This window comes from Gekko japonicus, unplaced genomic scaffold (assembly GCF_001447785.1).
Source record: "Gekko japonicus isolate JY-2015 unplaced genomic scaffold, Gekko_japonicus_V1.1 scaffold637, whole genome shotgun sequence".
Taxonomy (NCBI): domain Eukaryota; kingdom Metazoa; phylum Chordata; class Lepidosauria; order Squamata; family Gekkonidae; genus Gekko; species Gekko japonicus.
The window spans coordinates 371,328-394,719 of record NW_015172573.1 but is presented as its reverse complement, the minus strand read 5'-3'; the positions used below and the strand labels follow the sequence as shown (position 1 = coordinate 394,719).

Below are 23,392 nucleotides of genomic sequence, written 5' to 3'. Positions count from 1 at the left end.
GCCAGCCCTGGCTAGCTGCCCCTTGGATGGGAGACCTCCGGGGAAGTCTAGGGTTGCTCTGCAGAGGCAGGCAATGGCAAACCACCTCGGAACGGCTCTTGCCTTGAGAACCCTACGGGGTTGCCATGAATCGGCACATACAGGATATAAACACAAGACGAGATCATGTTGTTAAAAATCAAAAAAACTAACCAGGCTGCGATAATATTCCTGCCAGCCCCTTTTAAACAACCAGACATCCTCTTCCTCAAGATTTACCCCGCCCTGCACCCCCCCGTCCCCTTAAACCACTTCTCGGCGGCTCTGCTTGTTCTCAGTGGGGAAGGGAGGGAGGGAGGAAGGGAGGGAGGCGGGGGTTGCCCAGCGCCGAAGAGCGCCCCGCTTTGCCCCGCTGTTTGCCGAAGATCCGTGCCAAGCAACACAAGCGCTGTTATTTTTAGCGCCTGCCAATCGCTCGCCGGAGAGGAGACCGAGGGCCGGGGAGGCGGGGGCAGCGCTCCGGTTCCCAGCTCGGCTTCTTCGCCTCCCCTGCGGAGCGGAGCCTCCAATCGGGTCAGCGCCTCACGTGTCCGCCTCTGGCGGCTGCGGAGCCGGCGTCAAAGCACAAGCAACGTGCTGGAGCCCCGCCAAGCGGCGGTGGGCAGACACCTGACTCGCCGCTCACATGGCCCGGGCGGCGCAGATCGCTCCGGCGGCTGCGGCGGCGCGGCTCCTTGCACGCGAACCGCTGGGGAGGCAGGCGGCGGCCGGCCCCGCGCCTTTGCGCACGGAGGCGCCGCTCGCCGCTTAGGCAGACCTCCAACAGCTCTCCCTCCCTCCCTCCTCTGGGCGCGGCGCCTCTGAGCATGAGCAGAGTGCCCTCCACCAATCCCCACACCCCAAAGCCATGCCTTGCAGATTTTTTTTTTTAGAGGTTTAAGAGTGTTGGGCCAGTATCTGGCAAATCCGGTTTGAATCCCCACTCTGCCATGGAAGCTTGCCGGGTACCCTTGCGCCAGCCGTCCTATCTCAGCTTAAACTACCTCTCAGGGTTGTTGTGAGGATAAAATGGAGGACAGGAGAACAACGTAGCCCCACCATATCTAATGGCAGCCCCACTAGGAAAAAAAATGTTTGCCCCACAAGCCACAAAATCCTGGCTACCAGGCTGAAATGAAGTAAACAAATAATTTTAAAAATAAAAATGTTACTTCTTTTACTGCCTGCCTTTCTCCCCAAGGGGGCTGACAGCTTTCTTCCCGCCTCCATTCTGTCTTCACAACAACCCCTGTGAAGGAGGTGAGGCTGTGCCTGAGACTGGCCCAAGGTCACCCGGTAGACTTCCCTGGGAGACTGGGGAGTCAAACCTGGGTCTATCAGACTGCAGTCTGACAATCTACATTACATTTGTGTGGAGGAGGAGGAGGAGGAGGATGGAGGTGAGAAAAGGGGGAAGCGCTCTCTCTAGCCCTAATCTTAAAAAGTCTTTTTGTCAGCAGCCTCTGACGGATGCTTTGCCTATGAAGAGTATTAGGTAACTCAAAAACGTGTAGGGTTTTGTGTTATTTGGGTTGGTTCTCATAAAAGGTCTTCCATCAGGACGTGGCTTTTGATTTTGAGACTTTGCTTGGGGCCACTGTGGCTACCTCCAACTTTGTTCTACTCCACTGGGATAGTAACAGCAGCACTGCCCCATAACTGGGGGTAGAGGTGGAGAGGGCCGCCAGAAACCTTGATCTGCATGAACACAGTAAGGAAAAAAAGGAAGGGCACTGCTGCAGCACTGCCTTTGTGAAGCCCTGACCTGGATAGCCCAGGCTAGCCCGATCCCATCAGATCTCAGAAGCTAAGCAGGGACGGCCTTGGCTAGGACTTGGATGGGAGACTGCCAAGGAATACCAGGGTCGTGATACAGAGGCAGGCAATGGCAAACCACCTCTGAATGTCTCTTGCCTTGAAAACCCTACGGGGTGGCCATAAGTCAGCTGTGACTTGACGGCACTCTCCACCACCACCACCTCTTGTGAAAAAGTCACACCCTCGAGCTATTCTGTCTCACCTAACATGTAGGAGGAAGTCTGTGGTGGTTACTCATCAGAGGTGTTCCCCACATGGTCAAAAAGCTGTAATAGGAAATGTGGAATCAGCATGGGACAGTGTCAGATTAGGGCCAGGAGGACCTGAGTTCCAAAGCCCACCTGGCCACCAAGCTCACCAGGTGGACCTTGCACCAGCCCTTCACTAACCTACCTTGCAGTGTTGTTGTAAGGATAAACTGGAGGGAGAAATACATATACTGCCCTGCATGCCCTGGCAGGATAGAAATGGGATAAACACAAAGGACTCCGGGCCGTTCCACACAGCAGTGGCAGGGCACCCCCCCAGGTTAGACACTGAATGTATACTCTAAATCCCAGTTCTTTGTTCAGTAACTTTCTTTCTACAAATTAGGGGTGGGGGGGGGGGGGGGGGGAGAGATTTTAAAAGCTTATTTATCCCTCCTGTGCAGGCCCCAACATGCATTTTTATAGAGCATGCATGATGGAAAATACGGTAGTATTAAATAGTGTTAAGTTTCCATATTCACACTACACAGTCACATGCTCCTAGAGCTGGAAAGAGAAGTCCAGAAATCCATGATCAATTATGGCTTGTAAACTGTAGAGCAAACATATGTAGTGGTTAGAGTGCCAGGACAGGATCCAGGAGACCAAGGTTCAAATCCACACTCTGCCATGGAAACTTGCTGGGTGACCTTGGGCCGGTCACATGTTCTCAGGCTACCCTACCTCGTAAGGCTGTTGTGAGGATAAAGTGGAAGAACATGAAATGATGTACGCTGCTTTAGGACCCTGCTGGGGCAAAAGGCGGGGGAGTGTTTTGCATATTTTGTTGTTATACGTTGTACATGAGAGCACAAATCTGATAACTAATTCCCTTGCCCAAATTCCAGTGGATGTTGCAAAGCAAATCTGTACCCAGTGCTGGAGCATATCTTCCAGGGCAGCCTATTTAGCTGTCAGGCCTCCGACTTTCTTGCTTTGCTAAATGCTATAGGAACTTTGCTGGCAAGTGGTGAAGGGACACACACTGTGAAAACTGGGAGATTTTCTTATTCAGCGTGGGATGGGTGGGTTCTATCCTTGACAGGGCCCTGGAATCACTTAAGACTACCGATGGGCAGGTGAAATGATTCACACAAGCCCCACGCTGCTTGCTGTTAAATGGCACGGAGATGGGAACGTACCACCTGGGGCTTTGGTGGTAGAAAGTTCTATCAAGTCACGGCCGACTTATGACGACTCCATGAGTTTTTCAAGGCAAGACATGTTCAGGGGTGGTTTTGCCCTTGCCTGCCCCTGCGTAACAACCCAGTACTTCCTTGGTGGACTCCCATCCAAGTACTAACCAGGGCTGACCCTGCCTAGCTTCCAAGATCTGATGAGATCAGGCTAGCTCTGGCCAGCTATGCCGGGGGCCTTAACAATGGCCAGTTCATCTGAAGGTGTCCCCTCCCTCCCAGCACTGTGCAAGATTTTAAAACCAAACCTTTGATTTTAAGGGCCCCACTGAATCGGCACACAATCTACCGCAGCAGCGGCTCCCCTCTCCACACTGCATATTGCCACCCCCCCTCCCCTCTCCAGGGTGGCATTATTAGTGACTGCGTGGCATGCCGCCTCATCCATCAGCTCAGTCACAGCTTCCACGCTGCTGACGCTGCAGTTGGTTCCTCTGCAGCGGTGGGGTGTGTGTGTGTGTGTGTGTATTTGCGTGTTAGAGAGAGGATCGCAGCCACACGGGCAATCCTTGAACCTCTCCAGCAAAACAGAGCATGGGTTTCAGCCATGTGCCACTTGACATGCTGTAGCAGGAAAAGGAACTGCTGCAGTGCGCGGTTCCCTGGCACTACAGAAATCAATCCACCGCCCCCTCCCGCCCCATTGTGCTGAAGACAGCTGCCGCAGTTGTTTCTACCTGGTGACCTCAATTCACCCGATAAAGGCCAATTCAGCAACTCTCGCACATGTTTACCAGGCATTGCGCTATCTCCGAAGCACTTGGCAGCTGGGGGAGCCCTGATATATTTCGGAATCTAGGCCAGGAATCTGCTGTGTCCTTATCCCCCCCCCTCCTTTATTTTTAAAGCAGCGAAACCTGATTTTCCTCCTCCCTCTGCAGATGGCAGCCAGCCGTGACCCTATTTTGGGCTTCCTTATCAGGCTCGGCTTTGAAGCCGACCTTGGCATAGATTCTCTCCAGCTGGCTAGATCTAACTAAAGTTTGCAGGAAAGAAAAAAGACCTGCATTCCTCTTGCAGGGGCAATCAATGCGAAAGGCAGTCCAGCCAGCCCGTCTCTAACAGGGAAACTCTCAGTTCCACATTTAGCTCTTAAATGTGGAACTTGGAATTTCCCTGTTAGAGACTAAAGTAGGTGATGACTTTAGGTTGCCAGCGCCTGGTTGGGAAATACTTGGAAAATTTGGGGGTGGAGCCTGAGGAGGGTGGGGAGGGACTTGAATGGGGTAAAATGCTACACAGCCCACCTTCCAAAGCAGCCGTTTTCTCCAGGTGAACTAATCTCTGTCACCTAGAAAACAACAGTAATCCCAGGAGATCCCCAGCTACCGCCTGGAGGTTGGCAGCCCTATGATAACTTGAGGTTCAGAGGTGGGCCTAGATTCTCAGGAGATGCACCAAACATTGTGAGCTGATTTAGTCTGGCTAATTGACTTTTTCGGCGGGAGGTATGTAGGGAGGGGAATCAATTCCATTCAGTTTGAGTCAGCTTTCCAGAATAACACTGCATTGACAAAACAGATTCGGGGAACTGGAGGGGCTGGACTTCACCCTGGGTTTCAAGTCAGCCATGCGCTTCGGCCTGAGTTGCTATTTCTGAGCCTCACTGCCAGCTGTGAAATGGGACTTGCTTGTTTTGCCCTCAAGGTTGTTCCAAGCATATTAAAGAACAAGGCATGCCGAGAAGCTCCAGATAGATCAAACTTTTTGACTGATGGAAGAGGGAGGCTCTCAGCTTTGATTTTATCTTATTAATAAAGCACTTTCACATCTTTGGGTTAAGGCAGGGAGGAATTAGCCCGTGTGTGTGTGTGTGAGAGAGAGAGATATAATCTAGCAAATGGTTTAAATGCATCTATACTAATCCTCTGGGTCACTTTCTTCTTCTTTTTTTGCGATCAAGTCACAGCCGACTTATGGCAGTCAAGTCAGGGTGGTCAAGGTACTTTGGCAGCCAAGTCATAGCAACCCGGTAGGGTTTTTAAGGCAAGAGACGTTCAGAGGTGGTTTGCCATTGCCTGCCTCTGTGTCGTGACCTTGGTATTTGTTGGTGGTCTCTCATCCAAATACTAACCGGGACCGACCCTGCTTGGCCCCTCAAAAATATAGCTCCACTTTCTTTTCACTGTGTTCCATAATAAAAACACAGAAGAATCTTAACACCTCCAGAGTTTTTTCCAACCATATTAACTACCTCGGTGATCCTCAAAGTGGGGCACTCTGAGGATTCCGCATGTTCTTTGTTAAGGACAGATGGTAAAGGCCTTCTGTCATCCATCCAAGCTAATGTGAAAATGGAGCCACCTCCATTTTCCAGGAATGGCGGGAAGGTATTTTCCGCCTTGGGAAGAGGGGAACGGCAAGGGTTCACAGTGCCGCCATTCCAACTGACCACCTAATCTCCAGATCACCTCAGAGCACTGGCCAGAAAACAAGACAACTGGTTGGTGGGAACCAGTCGCTCTAGAAATGTGTGGTGTTGAGGCACAAGGGGAAGGCTTGGAGGGGGTCCATGAAATGCTTTTATTCTGACACTACTAAGGATGGACCTCTTGGTATCGAACAAAACACTGCCAGTCCTGCCTCGCTATTATTTCCCTATGATGAGATTTCTGTAAACTGATACAAGCAGTCCCGTGTCACACTGGTTAAGTGACGTTTGCCAAAAAAAAAAAAATACCCTTGACCCCTTCTGAGGAGGCATTCGTAATCCGATAGAAACCATTTCACAAGCCACTGGTGGGGAGTCACGACCAGTGTTCCCTCTAAGCTGAGTTAGTGTGAGCTGGCTCACAGATTTTTAGCCTCTGGCTCACACATTTTTGCCTCAGCTCAGGAAGGAGGGCTCCAGAGCCAACTAATTTATGCAGCAGCCAAATAGCTCGCTCACAACTTTCATGCCAGTCGCTCACAAAGTAGGATTTTTGCTCACAAGACTCCACATCTTAGAGGGAACATTGGTCACGACAGCCCCGTTACAAACAAAATGAAAGCAAAACGGGCCCTCCGCTCAACTGGGGCCAGTACCAAGAGGCTTCTCTTTGGGCTGCCAATGCTGGGTTGAGAAATATCTGAAGATCTGGGGGACAGGAGGGACAGCACACCGAGCTCACCCTCCAGGCCTGCCATTTTCTCCAGATCTCTGCCGTCTGGAGATCGTCCGTACTTCCACAACTCTGGGTCCCATCCGGGGCCTGACAAGCCTAATATTCTCCTCAGCAGAGAAACCCCAGTCGGCGCAGAAGATTATACCTCAGGATGGAAAACAGTGCCCCGGGCAAGCCCAGTCGGCCATCTTCTGGACCGGAACTAAAGCAAACCCAGAGAGCAATCAGTACCAAAATGACAGACAAACCCTAAGACAAACCATTTCTCTGCCCCCTCTCCCTGTTACAACCCACAGCTGGATCCCAGGTGCAGTCCTTCAGGAGGAGAGGTGCCCACTTAATGGGGAGAAGATGTTGGTGCTTCCCTGCAACCACCACAAAAATATGGGGATGTGTAAATAAATAAGATTCCTCCGAAACTGCACACGAGCCTAGCTCGGGTCTTTAGCCGAAGCCTGCCAGGAGACACTAGCTACTCGTGCGGGCTTTAATCTGCCCGCACGTTCCTTCATCAGTGGAACAGGGGTGGGAGGGGCAGGCGAGGGAAGAGAGGCTCCATTTTTTTTGGCTTTAAGTAGGTTAAACAAATCAGAGTACATCTGTGGGCTTCGCTGGAAGTGCAGGCAGCAGCAGCAGCAGCAGCAGAACTCCCAGAGTAGGCAAGAAAAGCAAGATACCACATGCAGTCTCCAACCAATTTGTTTGCTTCCCTGGCAGCTGAAGAAAAGACAGGGTGAAAACCGGGCCAAATAGCTCACAAGTGGAATGCTCATGTAGGTTTCCACTTTTTCAAAAAAAAAAAGCTCCAGAGACTACATCAAAATTACAAAAAGAAGGGATTGCCCTTAAATGTAGTATATGAGGTCTGCAAGACTTGAGGGATTTCAGAAGTGAGTTCCCCACAGTGGTACAGTTGTAAAGAGGGCAAAATTCTGCTTGTAGAGATATTTGCTTTTTTTAAGGTGAAAGGGTGGGGGGGGTAGAGAGGAATAATTTAACCTGGTTTAAATTTGTGTCTGGTGAACCTGTCGCCTCAGACACTGGGTGGAACTTTCACACCCTGCGCCTCGCAGGCGCTCTGTCAGACTCGGTTTGTGGTGGGCCATCCAGGCAAGTGGTTCGCCACACGCCCTCTCAAACTGGGCTGACTTTTTCTGTTTCCGTTAACCTGGTTTCCAAACACGCCTTCAAAAAATGGGCCACGTAAATCTGCCCTCCATTTCGTTTGCTCTGAGGGTTATGTGATCTGAAACCGAGATGGATTATGGTCAAGGTGCCAAACTAAACATTACAAGTTCTCGACAGTCAGGGAGTATGTTGCTGAGGGGAGAAACCCACACAGTTACACAAAAACGCTTGTGATAGAACCTTTCTTCTAGGGCAACCAAGTTTTGGGAGGAGGAGAAGGTGGTGGTGGATTGCAGTGCAGAAGGGGCTGAATTGGTTAACGCTTTCCCCATCTTTCCCACTACAATGCTCCCTGAGCTGTCTCCCTTCGTGGATTTCAGGGGCAAATTTATATGTATGGAAGGCATCCCCATGGGGAGATAAAAGCAGGTGCATGGGGGGGGGCAGAATTGTGGAAGAAAATCAGCAGGTGGGGTAAGGACTGCTCCTTCCCTACTTCTCCTCCCCAGACCACTTGGCTTAGAAGAAATAGCCATCAAGGTACTCATATGTACATTTTTTGGTAACGTACTTTGGCTTCAGAGACGGCCTCTCCACTTGAATGAGTACCCCCTGGATAAGTCACTCTCATCCGTATGCCCACTCCACAGACCTCAGGATGCTTCTGAATCAGGAATTAAGAACTGTTAACTTTCTACACAGTATGTATTGCGTATTATCAGATATGCTTTGTTCCAGGAGGGAGAGTTCAGTCCGAGACTGTTAAAAGGATCAACCTGGTTCCCTCATGTTCTGTCCGCCCGCCCCCCAGCTGTTTTTCTGATGCCACAATGCTGATGGCTAACAAGGAAGGTAAAAAGGATTTCCCTGGCTGCTGGACGATCAAAGCAGCTCGACAAAACAGCAGGCCCACACCCTGCCAGAATGTGCCTTTACTCTTAGGCCAGCAAATTCTGCCTGCTGCATTACATTTTGAGTTCGATCTCAGCCTCTCTGGCACCTGCAAAAGCGCCCGCGATGCTTGCAGACAGTGAAGTAGGTCAAAGTCACCGCCGCAGGAGAAAGGGCAGAAATAGGTAGCACAGCACTAGGTTGGGAACAGAAAGGGGATTTGATTTTTATTTTTTTTTTGCTGCAGCAACTCACAGCCCAACCAGTGCATAACTTCAGCGGGTGAAAAACAAAGCCTGCCTCAAACCAGAAATTAGAAACTAAAGCCAGCTTGTTAAAAAAAAAAACATATCATTGCTCACCCATGGCAAGCAAGTGCTGACTCCAGGTGACAAGGCAAAAGGTTGGGAAAAATTGGTTTGTTTAATGATTCATCATATTCATATCTTGGCCTACCACATCCCCCCCCCCCTCCTTTCTGACTGTCAGCGTGCCACAAATGATGTATGTCTCAGCAGGTAAGGCTAGTAAATTTTATTAGCTTATTTGCAAGGCTGAACTAGAGCATATTTTCAGCCCATACTTAACCTAGTTTAAAAATCATATCCTCCCCCTCCCCTGCAAGGAAACTGTAGTTCTGCAACAGCAGCTGAAGCTTTTATATGTTTCAGTGACAATGCTGGACTTTCTCCAGGGGGGCCAACCACGCAGGTTAAATGGTTATAAAACTACCATAAGTTTGTTGTGTGGATATGCCTACAGAGTGTGCAAACACAGAGAACAAGACACCAACAGGATCATCCGCTTTGCCCCTCTCCACTGCCAAAAAACAGATATGTATGTTGCAATTAGCCTCACTTCATCCTATCCATCCCTACGGCTCCTATGCCTTGGGTAAGCACGGAAACTATTGGTGAGCCTGTTCACGCCCCAATGTGGGCAAGGTGTATCGGTTCACTGCTAGCCCACTGCATGCATCCCCCAGTGATTCAGAGGTGCACATCTCTAGGTTTGAAGGTGCATATCTTGACACCACACAGTGACAAGGGACAGGGCGCAGCAGCCGGTTGCAGCACCGTGACCCATTTCCCCCGCCTGTCTACATCTCTGGCTTCTCCTTTAAACGCTGCAGACAACCGTGGTGAGAAATGGGGCAAGCAAGCTGCAAATACACCGGATGTGTAACAGGCTAAACCGATTGGCCAAATAATCGCCAGGTACCTTGATCTCCGGCAAGAACATTAATGGTATTAATCTACAAACCGTCCAAAGCTTTTGCCTCAATGCTCTTCCTCCGGATCCACACAGGATCTGGATTGGAAGATTCCTCCGTATCGTAACAGGTGTGGCACCGGGGTGATGGTAGTGGGACCCAATCCTTACCTAAGGGGTTGCATAGCAATTGTGTTCAGTGCTGCTGTACTGGATGCACCCCCCGGCCTCCCCTTTCAGAATCGGACACTGCAAAGGCCAGCTCTGGAGAAAGTAAAATGGGGTGGAACAGATTTTGCTCTGGTACTTTTGAGAAGCATCTAATTCATAGGAACCCTGGAGGCAGGGAACAAATGTGCACCAGCCATAGAGGAAGAAAAACAGAGGTTCTTCCTAGGGAATGGGGATTTGGCCTGGAGATCATGGAGCAAGACAATGGATGGGCCGTATTTCCCAGCTTTTCCCTTGTACCTATGAACAGTTTTCTCCCTGTTGTGAATTCGCAGGTGGAGTAATTTAATTAGGCCAACCAGCTGCAATAGAGGGCAAGGATTCAACGCTGACAGCAACGGTTAAGATTGCTTTAAAAAATGCTCCCTCTAAGCTGTGGAGTCTTGTGAGCAAAAATTCTACTTTGTGAGCTACCGGCATTAAAGTTGTGAGTGAGCAATCTGGCTGCTGCATAAATTAGTTTGCTCTGGAGACATCCTTCCAGAGCTACGGCAAAAACGTGTGAGCCGGAGGCTAAAAAAACCTGAGCTAGCTCACGCTAACTCAGCTTAGAAGGAACACTGCACGCAACACACATCCTAATTCTGCGAGGGTAAAGAAAGATGTGCCTCCCACAATTCACTCTTCTGTCCCACATGCATGAATCCAGTCCACCGTCGCCCCAGGTCACCCTCACACCCCACAACACCATTTCCATCTGCCAACGGTCAAGTGAAGAAGAGACTGAAGTTTGCAAGAATAAAGTCAATCAGTTGTTTCCTTTGCAAACTGTCCTCGAATCCAGCATTTCCAACCTAAGTGGGTTGCAAAGACTGTGAAGGTGGGTCCCGGGCTTCTGCAGTTTTAGTGATCTTTGTGTGAAATCTTTTTTTTTTTAAGCGGGTCACCATATCAACTAAATTTGGACATGTGGATCACCATACCAAAAAAGGCTGGAAACTGCCGCTCCAATTCATGTTAAGAAGCCAAACTCATCAACTGCGAGCTGCTTCGGGAAACAGGGACTCAATGGTAGAGCATCTGCTTGGTATGCAGAAGGTCCCAGGTTCAATCCCCAGCATCTCCAGTTAAAAGGACCGGGCAGTAGCTGATGTGAAAGACCTAGGCTTGAGACCTTGGAAAGCCGCTGCCAGTCTGAGTAGACAACACTGACTTTGATGGACCGATGGTCTCACTCTATATAAGGCAGCTTCATGTGTTCACATGCATGTTCATTTCTTGCCCCTACATGGGTGACTGTTTGACTCTGAAGTGTTTCACCAGCCTGCACTGCCTGTCTCAGGGAGAACATGTTACTATGGGCATAGAGGACCGGAGAGCTGAACACTGGCCAATTTCCATCCCAAGATAAGTGCAATGGACAGAGATCACTGACAGTTGCCACCTGGATGTTCAGGCAACTAGGATGTGAAAGAAACACAGCGGCGGGCCATTGGCAGGATGCCCAAAACAACACAGCCTCCAAGCCAGGGATCCAAACACTAGTAAAAATGCAGAAACCAGACTCTCCACAGTAATATTCAAGCGGTTCCCTTCCACGCCTTTCAATGGAGTTCCATGCACAAGTAGTGCGTCCTTTCAAAGTGAACAGGGAAGCCCTGGTGCATGGGGAGGGGGGGGGGGAGTTCTACGCATGCTGCGAACTCCTTGATGCAACAGTTTGCTGGATAAGATTGATAAGGTAACTACAGTTTGTGGGCCGCCCTATTTCTGTGCAAAACCCCATTGAATCACTTTTTCTAAATTTCCCCTTCATTAGTATCAAAATAACGGTGGCTCAAGTAATTAAGACGCTGAACAGCAGGCTGTGGAAGGTCAGTAGTTCAGCAGTTCGAGACCCGGGTGCCGCATGACGGAGTGAGCTCCCGTCTCTAGTTCCAGCTCCTGCCAACCTAGCAGTTCGAAAGCAAGACATTGCAAGTAGATAAATAGGTACCACTTCGGTGGGAAGGTAACAGCGTTCCGTGCGCCTTGGTGTTTAGTCATGCCGGCCACATGACCACGGAAATGTCTTCGGACAGCGCTGGCTCTTCGGCTTGGAAACGGAGATGAGCACCGCAACCCTAGAGTCAGATTCGACTGGCTTTCGAGCAAGGGAACCTTTACTTTACTAACAGTGGTTTGGGAGAGAATAGACCAGGGAGACAAAGCAAGAATGCAGGGCAGAGCAGGGGGAATGCAGGAAATAGTTCAATGAAAGGACAGGCCTCACGGCAAGGAGGCTACACCAAGGACCTTAATCATCCACACCGGAATCGCTTTGATTACTGGGCAACTACACTCTACCTTCCTTCATGGAAAAGCTTAGGACCTGCCTGTTGATGGTTTTCAATGAAGTGGATTTATGGGTTTGTCTAATCCAGATGCTTTGGTTGGCTTGGCTCCTGCAACGGGTTGCTTGGGAGCAGATCTGCTGGGAGGAACCTGGTGTGTGCTCTGAGCTTGCCAAACTCCAGGGCCAATGCCCAATTCTGCCTTAGGCGAAATTTCCCCCCAAACTGGCTAAAAGCCTATCCCTGTTATCCCTCCCAACCTGATCACATGTCAGTTTATGTTGTTCTTTCCAAAGACACTGAAAATCTTCATTGCTCTTAATGTGCTAGGTTGGCTGGAATCGCCCACCAGGTTTGGGAAAGGGAAACCAGATCCTTGGGAAGCTGCGTTATATTTGCATGACTGAACGACAACCTTGCCTCTATATTAAGAGCACTCTCGGCGCGGCAACATTTCACTACTCAATTGCCAAACTCGATATTATCCGGAGATCACTGCGCTGGACAGTAGCCAAAGGTACATCTTGTTGCACAACTTGAATCTCCCACAAATACCTCAGGAGTTAAGCTCTGTAATAAACTCTGAGTGTGTGTGTGTGTGCGCAAAGTGATGTCGAGTCACAGCCGACTTATGGGGACCCCTCAAAGGGTTTTCAAGGCAAGAGGCGAAGAGAGGTGGTTTGCCATTGCCTGCCTCTGCATCGCAACCGTGGACTTCCTTGGTGGCCCCCCATCCAAGTACTTACCAGAAATGACCCTGCTTAGCTTCCGGGATCTGATGAGATCGGGCCAGCCTCGGCCATCCAGGTCAGAGCAAACTCTCGGTAAGGAGATCTTGTTGCTCTTGGATTATTTATATCACTATATTACTATACACTTGTACCCTGTTTATCCTCTAAGAAACTCCAAGTGCTGGCCACAGCTTTCCCTTTCCCTATTTAACCTTCACCACAACTTTGCAAGCTCACAGAAGGCCAAAGTTGCCCAGCCAGTTTCCACAGCAGAGGAGGGATTTGAATCCTGGTCTTCTCAATGGTCCAACATTCTAACCACTACACCAGGCTGCTTCTCAGGAGCCAGCATGCAATTAAAGCTACTGGCTAGACCACTGCATAACAAAACGCAAAGAAAAGTTAATTTGTGAAACCCTTTCAAATTTTAAAAACATTTCCGGTCCCTTAGGAGTGAAATGATAGCCAATATGTCAGCACAGCGATTGCTTAAAACTGAGCAGGGCAAAAATATCGGGGTTGCCTCTTCTTACTCCAGGCACTGAATGTTGCTTTCGAAACATCCAGCTGAAGCACAGAAAATGCAGAGGTAGCAGCTACTCCGACAAAGTCTATCCGGCATCTTATTGGCCGCCCTTCTTCCTTCTCTGCTGTGACAAGGCCTTCAACCTATGGGTGAGGACCCTCAGGTGGGTCAGGGATACAGGTCGCCTCAGCCTCTACATAACCAGCATTTTTTGCTGCTTTCTTTCAAAGTGCCTGTTGCTAGCGCACATGTATCGGGAGCACATGAGTTCCGCCCCTCTGCACATGCCCAGCAGAGATGTAGAGAGGGAAAGAATTTCTATCGATTGCATAGTTGTTAGAGAAATAAACCTCCCCAAATAACAAAATTATCTATTTGTGCAATCAAACCCAGGTGCCAGCCTGAACCAAAAACAGCCAATGAAGAATCCAGGCACCTCCCGAGTGATCCACTGTGAGCGCTGGAAGCCACTGTGAGCATCACTGATCCAAGTCTGCTGCGCGTGGGCTAATTCCATCTTGACAAACAAATGAGAGCCAGCGTGGTATAGTGGTTAGGGTGTCAGACTAAGAGCTGGGACCCGGGTTCGAATCCCTGCTGTGTCATGGAAGCTTGCTGGCAACCTGAGGCCAGTCATGCACTCCCAGGCTAACCTACCTCACAGGGTTGTTGTGAAGACAGAGGAGAGGAGAATGCTGTAAGCCACTCTGGGTTGCCACGGGGAAGAAACGTGGGACATGAAGTACATAAATGAACTTAGGCAGATTGTGAGAGGGAAGGAAGGAAGGGCTGCATCAGTGCTTAGTTCTTGTGGCCTTTTCTTACACGACCACGGAAATGCTGATTGCCACTTTGGGGTCAGGAAGTGGTTTTTCTCCAGGCCAGTTTGGCCGGCGATCCTGGAGGTTTTTTATCATCTTCTGGGCATGGAACAAGGGTCGCTGGGGGTGGAGTGGGGAGGGATTTGTGAATTTCCTGCATTGTGCAGGGGGTTGGACTAGATGACCCTGGAGGTCCCCTCCAACTCTATGATTCTAAATAAATCTTCCCTAGCTGCCTATCTGGGCAGACGGCTTTTACAAAATGGTTTCTGCTGGAACTACAAGTTCTCCAACGGCCGCAGAAACATAAGAACATTAGAGACGCCAATGTTGGATCAGGCCAAAGGCCCATCCAGTCCAACACTCTTTGTCACACAGTGGCCAGAAATACCAGTGCCATCAGGAGGTCCACCAGTGGGGCCAGGACATTAGAAGCCCTCCCACTGTTGACCCCCCAAGCACCAAGAAGACAGAGCATCACTTGCCCCAGAGCCCCTATCTATACCTTCTGGCTAATAGCCACTGATGAAAACCTTTGGTCTAAGGAGTGCAGAGATACATTTAATACTAAAGATGTGGAAGAGGAGGTTTAAGAAGGAGCACCTTTTCCTTTCTCCAGAACAACACGGTGGCTCAGTTAAGTCGCAACGCCAAAAAGTAGTGAGTCAGTCATGCCCCAAGCCAGCTAGGGCGGAGCAGAATTCAGGCAATACGCCCTGAACTCCTCGAATCCCGGTTGAGACGAATCCTGCCGTCTTTGAAGGGGAACCTTAGCCGTATAAATGGAACTCACCAAAGACTATTTATTTGGCAAGCAGGATACTCCCTTCCCACCCTTCCAGAATCTGAAGCAGCCAACCTGGCTGCCGCATGCGCGCACGCATCCCGACAGCCTCTGAATCAGCAACCATCTTCTCCGAGTGTGACTGACTGGAAGAAACCGGAGAGGCACGTGCAGTTGTTCAGGGCTGCGGTGCGCAAGAAGGAGAATGCACAGTCAGGTTAGCCCCATGCGAGGAGAGGTCGTGCGCGGCCGTCTCCGAGATCATCCAAGCGAGAGACCTTACTGGATTGTCACTCCCATCAGACGGATTAAAGAGATGGATGCTGGCACATGGGGTCGGCAGAAGGCGGCAGCCAAAGTCTCGCAGGCTACCTTGAATGCCTCCGAGCCGGGATGCGCAACAGGTGAACCACCGGCTGCCAGATGCCGCCCTCCTGGGCAATTTTAATGCCCCCCTGCTGACCTTACCCAACTTTACTGGCTCTCAGTCAACCAATAAAGAGTCAAGTCGTATGAAACAAAAGAGGCTTTCATGTTCTCTCTCACTCACTTTGTATGCAGTGCCCCAGATATGCCCGAATCAGTGCGCCCTAGAACTGCCAAGCCTTTAATGCTACGCAAGTGCCAACTTTATTATGGAATCCGGCTGCTCAGGAGGAGGGCAATTTGCATGGCAAAATACGCTTGCAGATCCAACCTAGTTCTCCGGGAACCAAAGGGCTACCAGGAACCCAGACAGCAAGCTGTGTTCATCTGTCACAGCGAAGATGAAAGGGTCTTGTCTCCTGCCCAAGGAAGAGAGGGTGCCGCTCCCCAATGGATCCTGCTAAGTGAGAATCCTTAAGTCCCCGAGGGTATCTCACAGGCACACTGCTGTAGGCACTTAATATTAAATGCCCTTATCAACCAGAAACACGAGCAGGGTGTTAATGCAATATTGAAAGACGGCGCAGCCCAGTATCAGAAAGTGATGTCAACATGCAGCTATGCATTACCACAGTAACCTCCTTGGGAGGACTTCAAGAGGGCAGTGTGATACCAAAACACAGCACACCTCTGAACAGCGCACGGCCTCTCTTAAGAAAGCCTGGCATCTCCTCCTCAAAAACAACAGGGTGACATCACAGCAAAGTGAAGTTTTCGGCCTCACCTGGGGTGATAAGAACATAAGAACATAAGAGATGCCAATGCTGGATCAGGCCAAAGGCCCATCCAGTCCAACACTCTGTATCACACAGTGGCCAGAAATACCAGTGATGAGGCCGCATGACCTTGCACACCACGTTCAAACTCCCGCACGCCAGCACCTTTTGACACCAGTGTCCCATTACAAAAGGTAGTCAAGGACTGATAAAGTATCACTCGCTCCAATGCCAAAACGTTCCTTGAGACCAAAGACACCTTAGCTATTTTTTTTTAAAAATGTAAAATACAACAGATCATATTTGTTTGTTCCTCCATTCAGGTGAGCATCATGGGATGTTGTTGTTGTTTTTAATTTAGGTATTTTATTTATCTATAGTACCCCTTTCTCACTGGGACTCTAAGTGGATCACGCAGAGTGAGTCAATGCCATCGACAGGATGGGCGTTCAATAAACAATGCCATGGGATTAGGGTTGCAGAACCAACCAGAAATCTAGAACCAACCAACCAACCAACCCAGAACTGAAGCAAAGCATACATGTTAACATGACATATCAAATGATGCAAACTTACACAGCAGGATCCACCTTACAGCACCTAGTAGTACAGACCGCAGTTCTTTAGTGCTCATTGTTTTCCCCAAAGGGGACCCAAAATGGTTCGTAACACCGTTCTCCTTCCGTCTTATCCTCACAACGACTACCCTGTGAAGTAGGTTAGGCTGAAAGTGTGACGCTGGCACAAGGACACCAAGCAAGCAGAGCGGGGATTCAAACCTGGGACTCCCTGATCCTAGTCCGACATTCTTTCTAAGCACGACACCACGCTGGCTGTTTCATGGCAGATTATGTCACATGACCTTCACGAGAACCCTGCGAGACAGGTTAGGATGAGGGAGAGTGACTCATAAAAGGCCACCCAGCTTCCTGGGCAGATTGGAACCCGGGTCTCTCTGGTTGAAGTCTCACATTACTGCACCACGTTAGCTCTTGTGGCCTTCAGGGAGCCTTGGGGGTGCTCTATGAAGTGCTTCTTCTACGCTGCACTCCAAAATCTCCATAAAGATGACGTTGGGGGCGGGGGGGGGGGGGAGAGAAGAACACAGGGCTGCCCGGGGCTTTTCAGCCCTGTAATGCAAGAGCAGTCAGGGCCAAAGTGTCCCCACCAGGACAGAAGAGCCAAAGAATCCTCAGATAAGTCAGTGTGGTGTAGTGGTTAGAGCGTCAGGCTAGGATCCGGGAGAACCAGGTTCGAATCCCTGCTCTGCCACGGAAGCTTGGTGGGTGACCTTAGGCCAGTCATGCACTCTCGGCCTAACCTACCTCACAAGGCTGTTGTTGTTGTAAGGATCAAATGGAGAAGAGGAGAATTATGTAAGCCATCTTGGGTCCCCATAGGGGAAAAAGGTGGGGCATAAATGAAGGTAGTAAGCAAATAAATCAGTTCTCTTTCATGTTGCAGAGGATTGTTCCAGCCAGGAGAAACCCAACACGAAAAGGCCACAGGATAATCTGCATCAACGAGAGCCATTTGCATGCATAACCCACATTAGTCAACGTTCTTATTATCATCATTAATATTCAAAGAAAGAATAATAATGTATTCACCAAGATAAGGCAACTCAAAGTCTTCACTAAGAAAACGTACAACTTGCATAACAGCAACCGCAGAAACTTCGTAAGGTACATAAATTAAACAAATGAAACAAATTAGCACCCTGTCTGGTTTTGCATAATTGGTTTTGCTTTTGCTCACCAGAAAACCGGGCAAAGGCACCGCTGCACTGCCGCCCGAGCCCTGGAACTTCAGCTGCCGCTCTGGTTTCTGAGATTTCATCACACTATCAAACCTACATCCATTGCACTGAGGACTAGAAACTTATATGAGACTCTCCAGGTACTGGAATTCTGCACTTATATGATGCAGCAGTGCAATGCAAAGCAAAAGATTTCCATGCAGGGAGAAAAAAAACCCTTCCCATAAGACAGAGTTTCCCAATGTGTGGGTCAGGACCCAAAAGTGGGTTGCGATTACAATGTTCCCTCTAAGCTGTGGAGTCTTGTGAGCAAAAACTCTACTTTGTGAGCTTTTGGCATTAAAGTTCTGAGTGAGTGATGTGGCTACTGCATAAATTAGTTTGCTCTGGAGCCCTCCTTCCTAAGCTGAGACAAAAATGTGTGAGCTGGAGGCTAAAAAAATGTGAGCTAGCTCACACTAACTCAGCTTAGAGGGAACACTGGCTGCGAAGTCTCTGCAAGTGGGATGCAGGCCAGCCCTCCATAACAGCTGCCCCTGCCCCTTCCATTGCTTTCTAGTGCATTTTGGAAACCAAGACCTCACCCTGGAAGCGATATCTCCCATGTCATACATTCACTGGAACTTTTTCTTTGCTGCATATACATGTTGATCAAGTAAAAAATGACAGTCACTGGAGCGGGTGAGAATCTTGGGGGGAGGGACTGGAGGGAGTTATGGAGAAGGAGAGGGTGGTCAAAAGCTGGAATGTGTCTTCCACACACAAAGGCTGGGTGTGTCGGAACGCCACTTGCTCCAGGTTCATGGTGGTGGCAGCTGCCCCCTTTGTGTAATGTTTGTTGGGTTTCTCAGAAACATCTGGTTGGGCACTGTAGAAAACAGAATGCTGAACTAGATGGGTACCAAGGTAATAGTTTGCCCTGGGGCACCCAAAAACCTCAGGCCAGCCCTGGGTGGGTCACCATACCCGAGTAAATTTGGACCTGTGGGTCACCATACCAAAAGGGCTGGGAACCAGTGCCTGAATGGATCTCAAGTTGGTGAAAACCTCTAGACAGTGAAGCCAATGTTCTGATTCAGTACAAGGAACCTCCCTGGGTACCAAAAAAAGGTTGTTCTCTGGTTTGGTGCTCCTCCCCAGCTGTGCTTGAAAGCAGGTCTCCCCCTTTCAAGAAACCCTGTTCCAATGCCAAACGGTAAAGGCAGCTGTGTCCTCAATAGATGGGTTTGCTTAACAGGGAAGCCAGCCTCCAGGTGGCACCTGGGGATGCCCTGGAATTACAGCTCATCCCCAGAGATCAGTATCCCTGGAGGAAATGGATGCTTTGGAGGGTGGACTGTATGGCACTATACCCCACTGAGGTCCCGGTCCTCTCCAGACTCCATCACCAAATCTCCAGGAGTTTTCCAACCTGGATCTGGCAACCTTACTCTGCCACCCCCCGCTGGTGGCCAAGGGCGACCCCTAGTCTGCTCCCATCTTCCCCCACAACCAGCATTCTGCAAAATGTAAACCTCCTGGGGGACCTGTTTACCCCACCTAAGCTCTCCCCCCCCCCCAACTGTGCAGTAAACGAAACAGTCTGCAGTATTTCCCCGCCTTGGGTACGCCGAGGACTGGAAAAAAGAGAAACACGCAGCAGTTTCCCAAAACCATAAATCAGATTTTTCTGCTGTTTGTTTACTTGGCTGGAGAAATCCAGGTGGACCCATGTGATCCCAAGCCCATATTTTGTCAAAACTAGTTGCGTGACCCAGCTCCATAACAACTCGGCGATTGTAGACCATCCTCTCCCCAGCCCGCCCCCTTGCAAAAATCATGCCAGATTTTGGAAAGAGAGATTTGCAACCACCTTTTAACTATATTAAGATTGTGCCAATCAGCCTGTCTTTCTCGGAATGCCAGCAGACAGATTTCAGGCTGGCTGACTCCACTAAAAACACACACACAAAATCAGTCCAGGAACAAGAGAAACCATATTTCTATTTTCTCTTCTTTTCTCCCCCATCATCATCAAAGCTTCCTTATAAATACGAACACAATCCAAACAGTTCAGCTTCAGGGAAACCCCAGCCATTCCACAATAACGCAAAGCTGGATTCCCCCCCCTCCCCTCTTCCTTTTTGGCGAAAGGAAATGAATTAAGCCCCCAGATTTCTGCACGCCTTTTGGGGTCGGGATCTGGAGGAGAACCAGAGAGGCATGCTAGGGAGGGTACAGTGGATGAGAGTCGGCGGAGACGGACGCAAAGGGGGCTAACGCAATGCGAAGAGACTCCCCAGATTCCTGCAAACGGGGTTTGTTTTTGGTGGGGCTTTTTTTTTTTTTTTTTGGCAAACCAGAAACACCCCCCCCCCCCCCCACCCCCCCACCCCCAACCCCCCTTTCCGCCCCTCCTCCTCTTTGCCACTGATGGCTCTTAAGAGTAAAGTCAATCCTTTAAGGGGAAAAAAGGACTTTGCAAAACAACCAGCCCGGCTGGGCGGCTTACCAGAATTGTTATCCATGTTTCTTCCGGCCGCCCTTTTCTTCCGTGGTCAAGCTGCACCTGGTTGCAAAGCAAGGCGCCGCGTACGCAGAGTTTGGGTGAAAGGGCTTGCGCGGGTTCCGGGGCTCCCCAAGGCAGGCAGCCAAAAGCAGAAGAAGAACTGGGATTTCTGCTGGCCACCAGAGACCGCGCAGGGAAACCTCTGCGGCTTTCCCTGCTCCCCTCTCTCTCGTAGATGGTGTGCGCGCTCGCTTTGCCGCCGCGGTTGCAAATGGGTCGAGGTTCCAGAAAAGCTGTCGGCTGTGAATTCCACGTGCGGGCTCGCCCGCCGTCCGAGCCTGGCTTGCTAAGAGCTGGAGATGCCCAGCCCTGGATTGTTAGGTCTATGTCTGCTGCATATGTAAAAATGTATGCGTGTATATGTATATATAGGTGGGTGAGGGTTGCTGCCTTTTTTGCTTATTCAACTCCAGGGCTTGGCCGCTCCTGTTTTCTAGCCAGGAGGGAGCGGGGGAGTTGGGATCTGGCATGCCTCCACGCCTGGCTCATGTGTAGCCTGCATGTGACAGAATCAAAGGCATGCCCCACTGACACACATTTTCAGGCAGCCGGAGAGATGACATCAGCGCCAGAGCCGCACATGGACGGGAGGCGGGGCGAAAGGGAGGGGAGGCGGGGCCGGAGCCTGGCTTCCCACTGCAGCGCCGCGCGGGCAGGGGGAAGGAAGCGAAGCCCCCCACCCGCCCCGGGCCGGCAGAGTCCCATGTGGGACGCGAGGCCGTTGAAGGTACAGAAAAGGGGTCACGTCTTCCCTGGCCGAAGAAAGGAGCTCAGCCGAGGGCGAATCTGCAGAGGAGGCGGCCTTGGTGGCCTGGCGGAGGCGCTCTGCGAATGCTCAGAGGCGCTCTGTTACTCTTGTCTAGTTTCATTTTATTTACTTTATTTCTCTCCTGCTTTTCGCCCCGGTGGTGACCCAAAGCGGCTTACATCATTCCCCTCCGTTTCATCCTCACAACCCTGTGAGTAAGTGTTAAATAGTGGGTTCCATGGATGAACAGACCACAAGTCTAGTGATCAGCTCTACTTTATTAGTGATTTCAGGAAGAACAAGACAAGACCCCAGAGCCTCAGCTCTGTTAAATAGCATTGCAGTTGCCGCACCCAAACATACCCCACTCCCAATGACAGACTATTTACATAACATTACTACTTGGATTGGTTACTTCCAGAGTCCTGGTCACTATTGTTCTTATGCTCCAAACTCAGCCAGTCTGGTGTGACATACCTGGAATGATTCAGTCCCAATACATAACAGTAAGCTTGCCAACCTCCAGGTAGGATCTGGAGGTCTCCCACTATTACAGATCGTTTCCAGATGACCCAGATTAGTTCCCCTGGACAAAATGGCTGCTTTGGAGGATGAACTATATGGCATTATATACCCTGTTGAGATGGTAACCCTACCTGTGAGGCAGGCCTGTAGGTACGGTGGGGCTTTTCAGGACTCAACCCCCTTACAGGAATTTAGCTACAAAATGCATTTTTAAAAGTATTTTCTAAACATTTGGTGGAAAGTGCTGTCAAATAACAGCTGATTTATGGCCACCCTTGTGGGGTTTTCAAGGCAAGAGATTAAATGGTCTTTATTACTACTATTGTTGTCATTATTTTTAGTTAAAAGTACAGTGGGGTGAAGACAGGAAAAGGGCAGCCCCCCCAGAAAAAAAAAATTGTCCCAGAAGCCACAAAATCCTGCTGTGAGGTAGGTTAGGCTGACAGCATGTGACTGACCCAAGGTCACCCAGCAAGCTCCATGGCATGAGTGGGGATTAACTTCTTTTTCAAATTATCTTCCAGTTCAATTTCAAGTATTTGTACTAGGAGCAAGCCAGTTAATTTCTTAATAGTACCAACCAGTCCTCTTTTTATATTTCTATCTGGCTAGAAGCCTTCTTATTTCAAATTGGCTCTCTATCTCACGTTGCTGGCTCAGTTGCGCTCTAGTGGATTATAGGAGTAACATTTCAGTCTTCTTTTCTGCAGACCTAGTACAATACTTGAAATGGAACTGGAAGATAATTTGCAAAAGAAGTTAATCTGCAATCATTTGAAGAAAATAAAAAAGAGGTTAATGCTGCTACTATTTGAAGGAAGCAAAAGAAATATTTAAACTGTACCAAGAGACTGACACCTTCTAACAGGACGACTCCTGAGGAAGATTGTTGAAATGAGAATAAAACCGGGTGCTCATAGAGGATTTTGGACTTTTTCTTGAATATGTTGGAATTTCCTGAGCTACATTGCATAAGTTTTTATCATTAAATGTTATTGTCCATTTCATCACAGTGTTTCTTTGTGTTGACATTTTAAGATTACAGCAGTTACATTCTGCTCAGGATGTGAACTGCTCCACTTGGGGGGGGGGATTAGAAGGAACACTGGAAGATGTGTGCCTTAGAAAGGCACCGTGCCAGAAGCTACACCTGTTGGGTTGTTCCCTTGTCAATTTAAAGTATGCTCTTTTAATAGCACATAAGTAAATCAACTGACTTAGACTGGAGTCACTCTGCCCAGGATTACGTAAGCCATGCTCACAGGTTACAGTGAATGTACATGCATCTTGTACATATAGTGAATGCATGCACACCTGATCATGATAAAAAACCACAGCATATTTACTTACAAAAAGAAACTGGCCACCAGTACCTGGGATTTCAAGGGCTGTGGTGGCGCAGAGGTTAAGACGCTGAGCTGCAAACCGATGTAACAGGCCGGATTAACCCCCCGGCCAGAGTAACCCCGGGGTTATTCTGGCCTAGCCTAGAATAACCCCGGAGGGGTTATTGAGAGGTTATTCTGGCCTAGCCTAGAGTAACCCCGGGTTAATCTGGCCGGCTGTAACAGGCCAGATTCACCCCCCCTGGCCAGAATAACCCCGGGGTTACTCTGGCCTAGCCCAGAGTACCCCCTGCCGAGCCAGGCCAGAGTAACCCCGGGGGTTAGTCCAGGCGGGGGGTTA

At 49.6% G+C, this 23,392-nt stretch overlaps 1 protein-coding gene across 1 annotated transcript in view; it reads right to left on the bottom strand.

Annotated features, from left to right (window-relative positions):
• The window catches only part of LOC107118975 (nuclear receptor subfamily 1 group D member 1-like), a 41,945-nt gene extending 21,016 nt beyond the window's left edge, over nucleotides 1-20,929 (bottom strand). The window contains exon 1 of the mRNA XM_015421387.1: nucleotides 20,377-20,929. Coding sequence (XP_015276873.1) covers nucleotides 20,377-20,392 — 16 coding nt within the window. The 5' untranslated portion in view covers nucleotides 20,393-20,929. The remainder of the gene's footprint in view (nucleotides 1-20,376) is intronic.
• Between the last annotated feature and the right edge of the window lie 2,463 nt (nucleotides 20,930-23,392).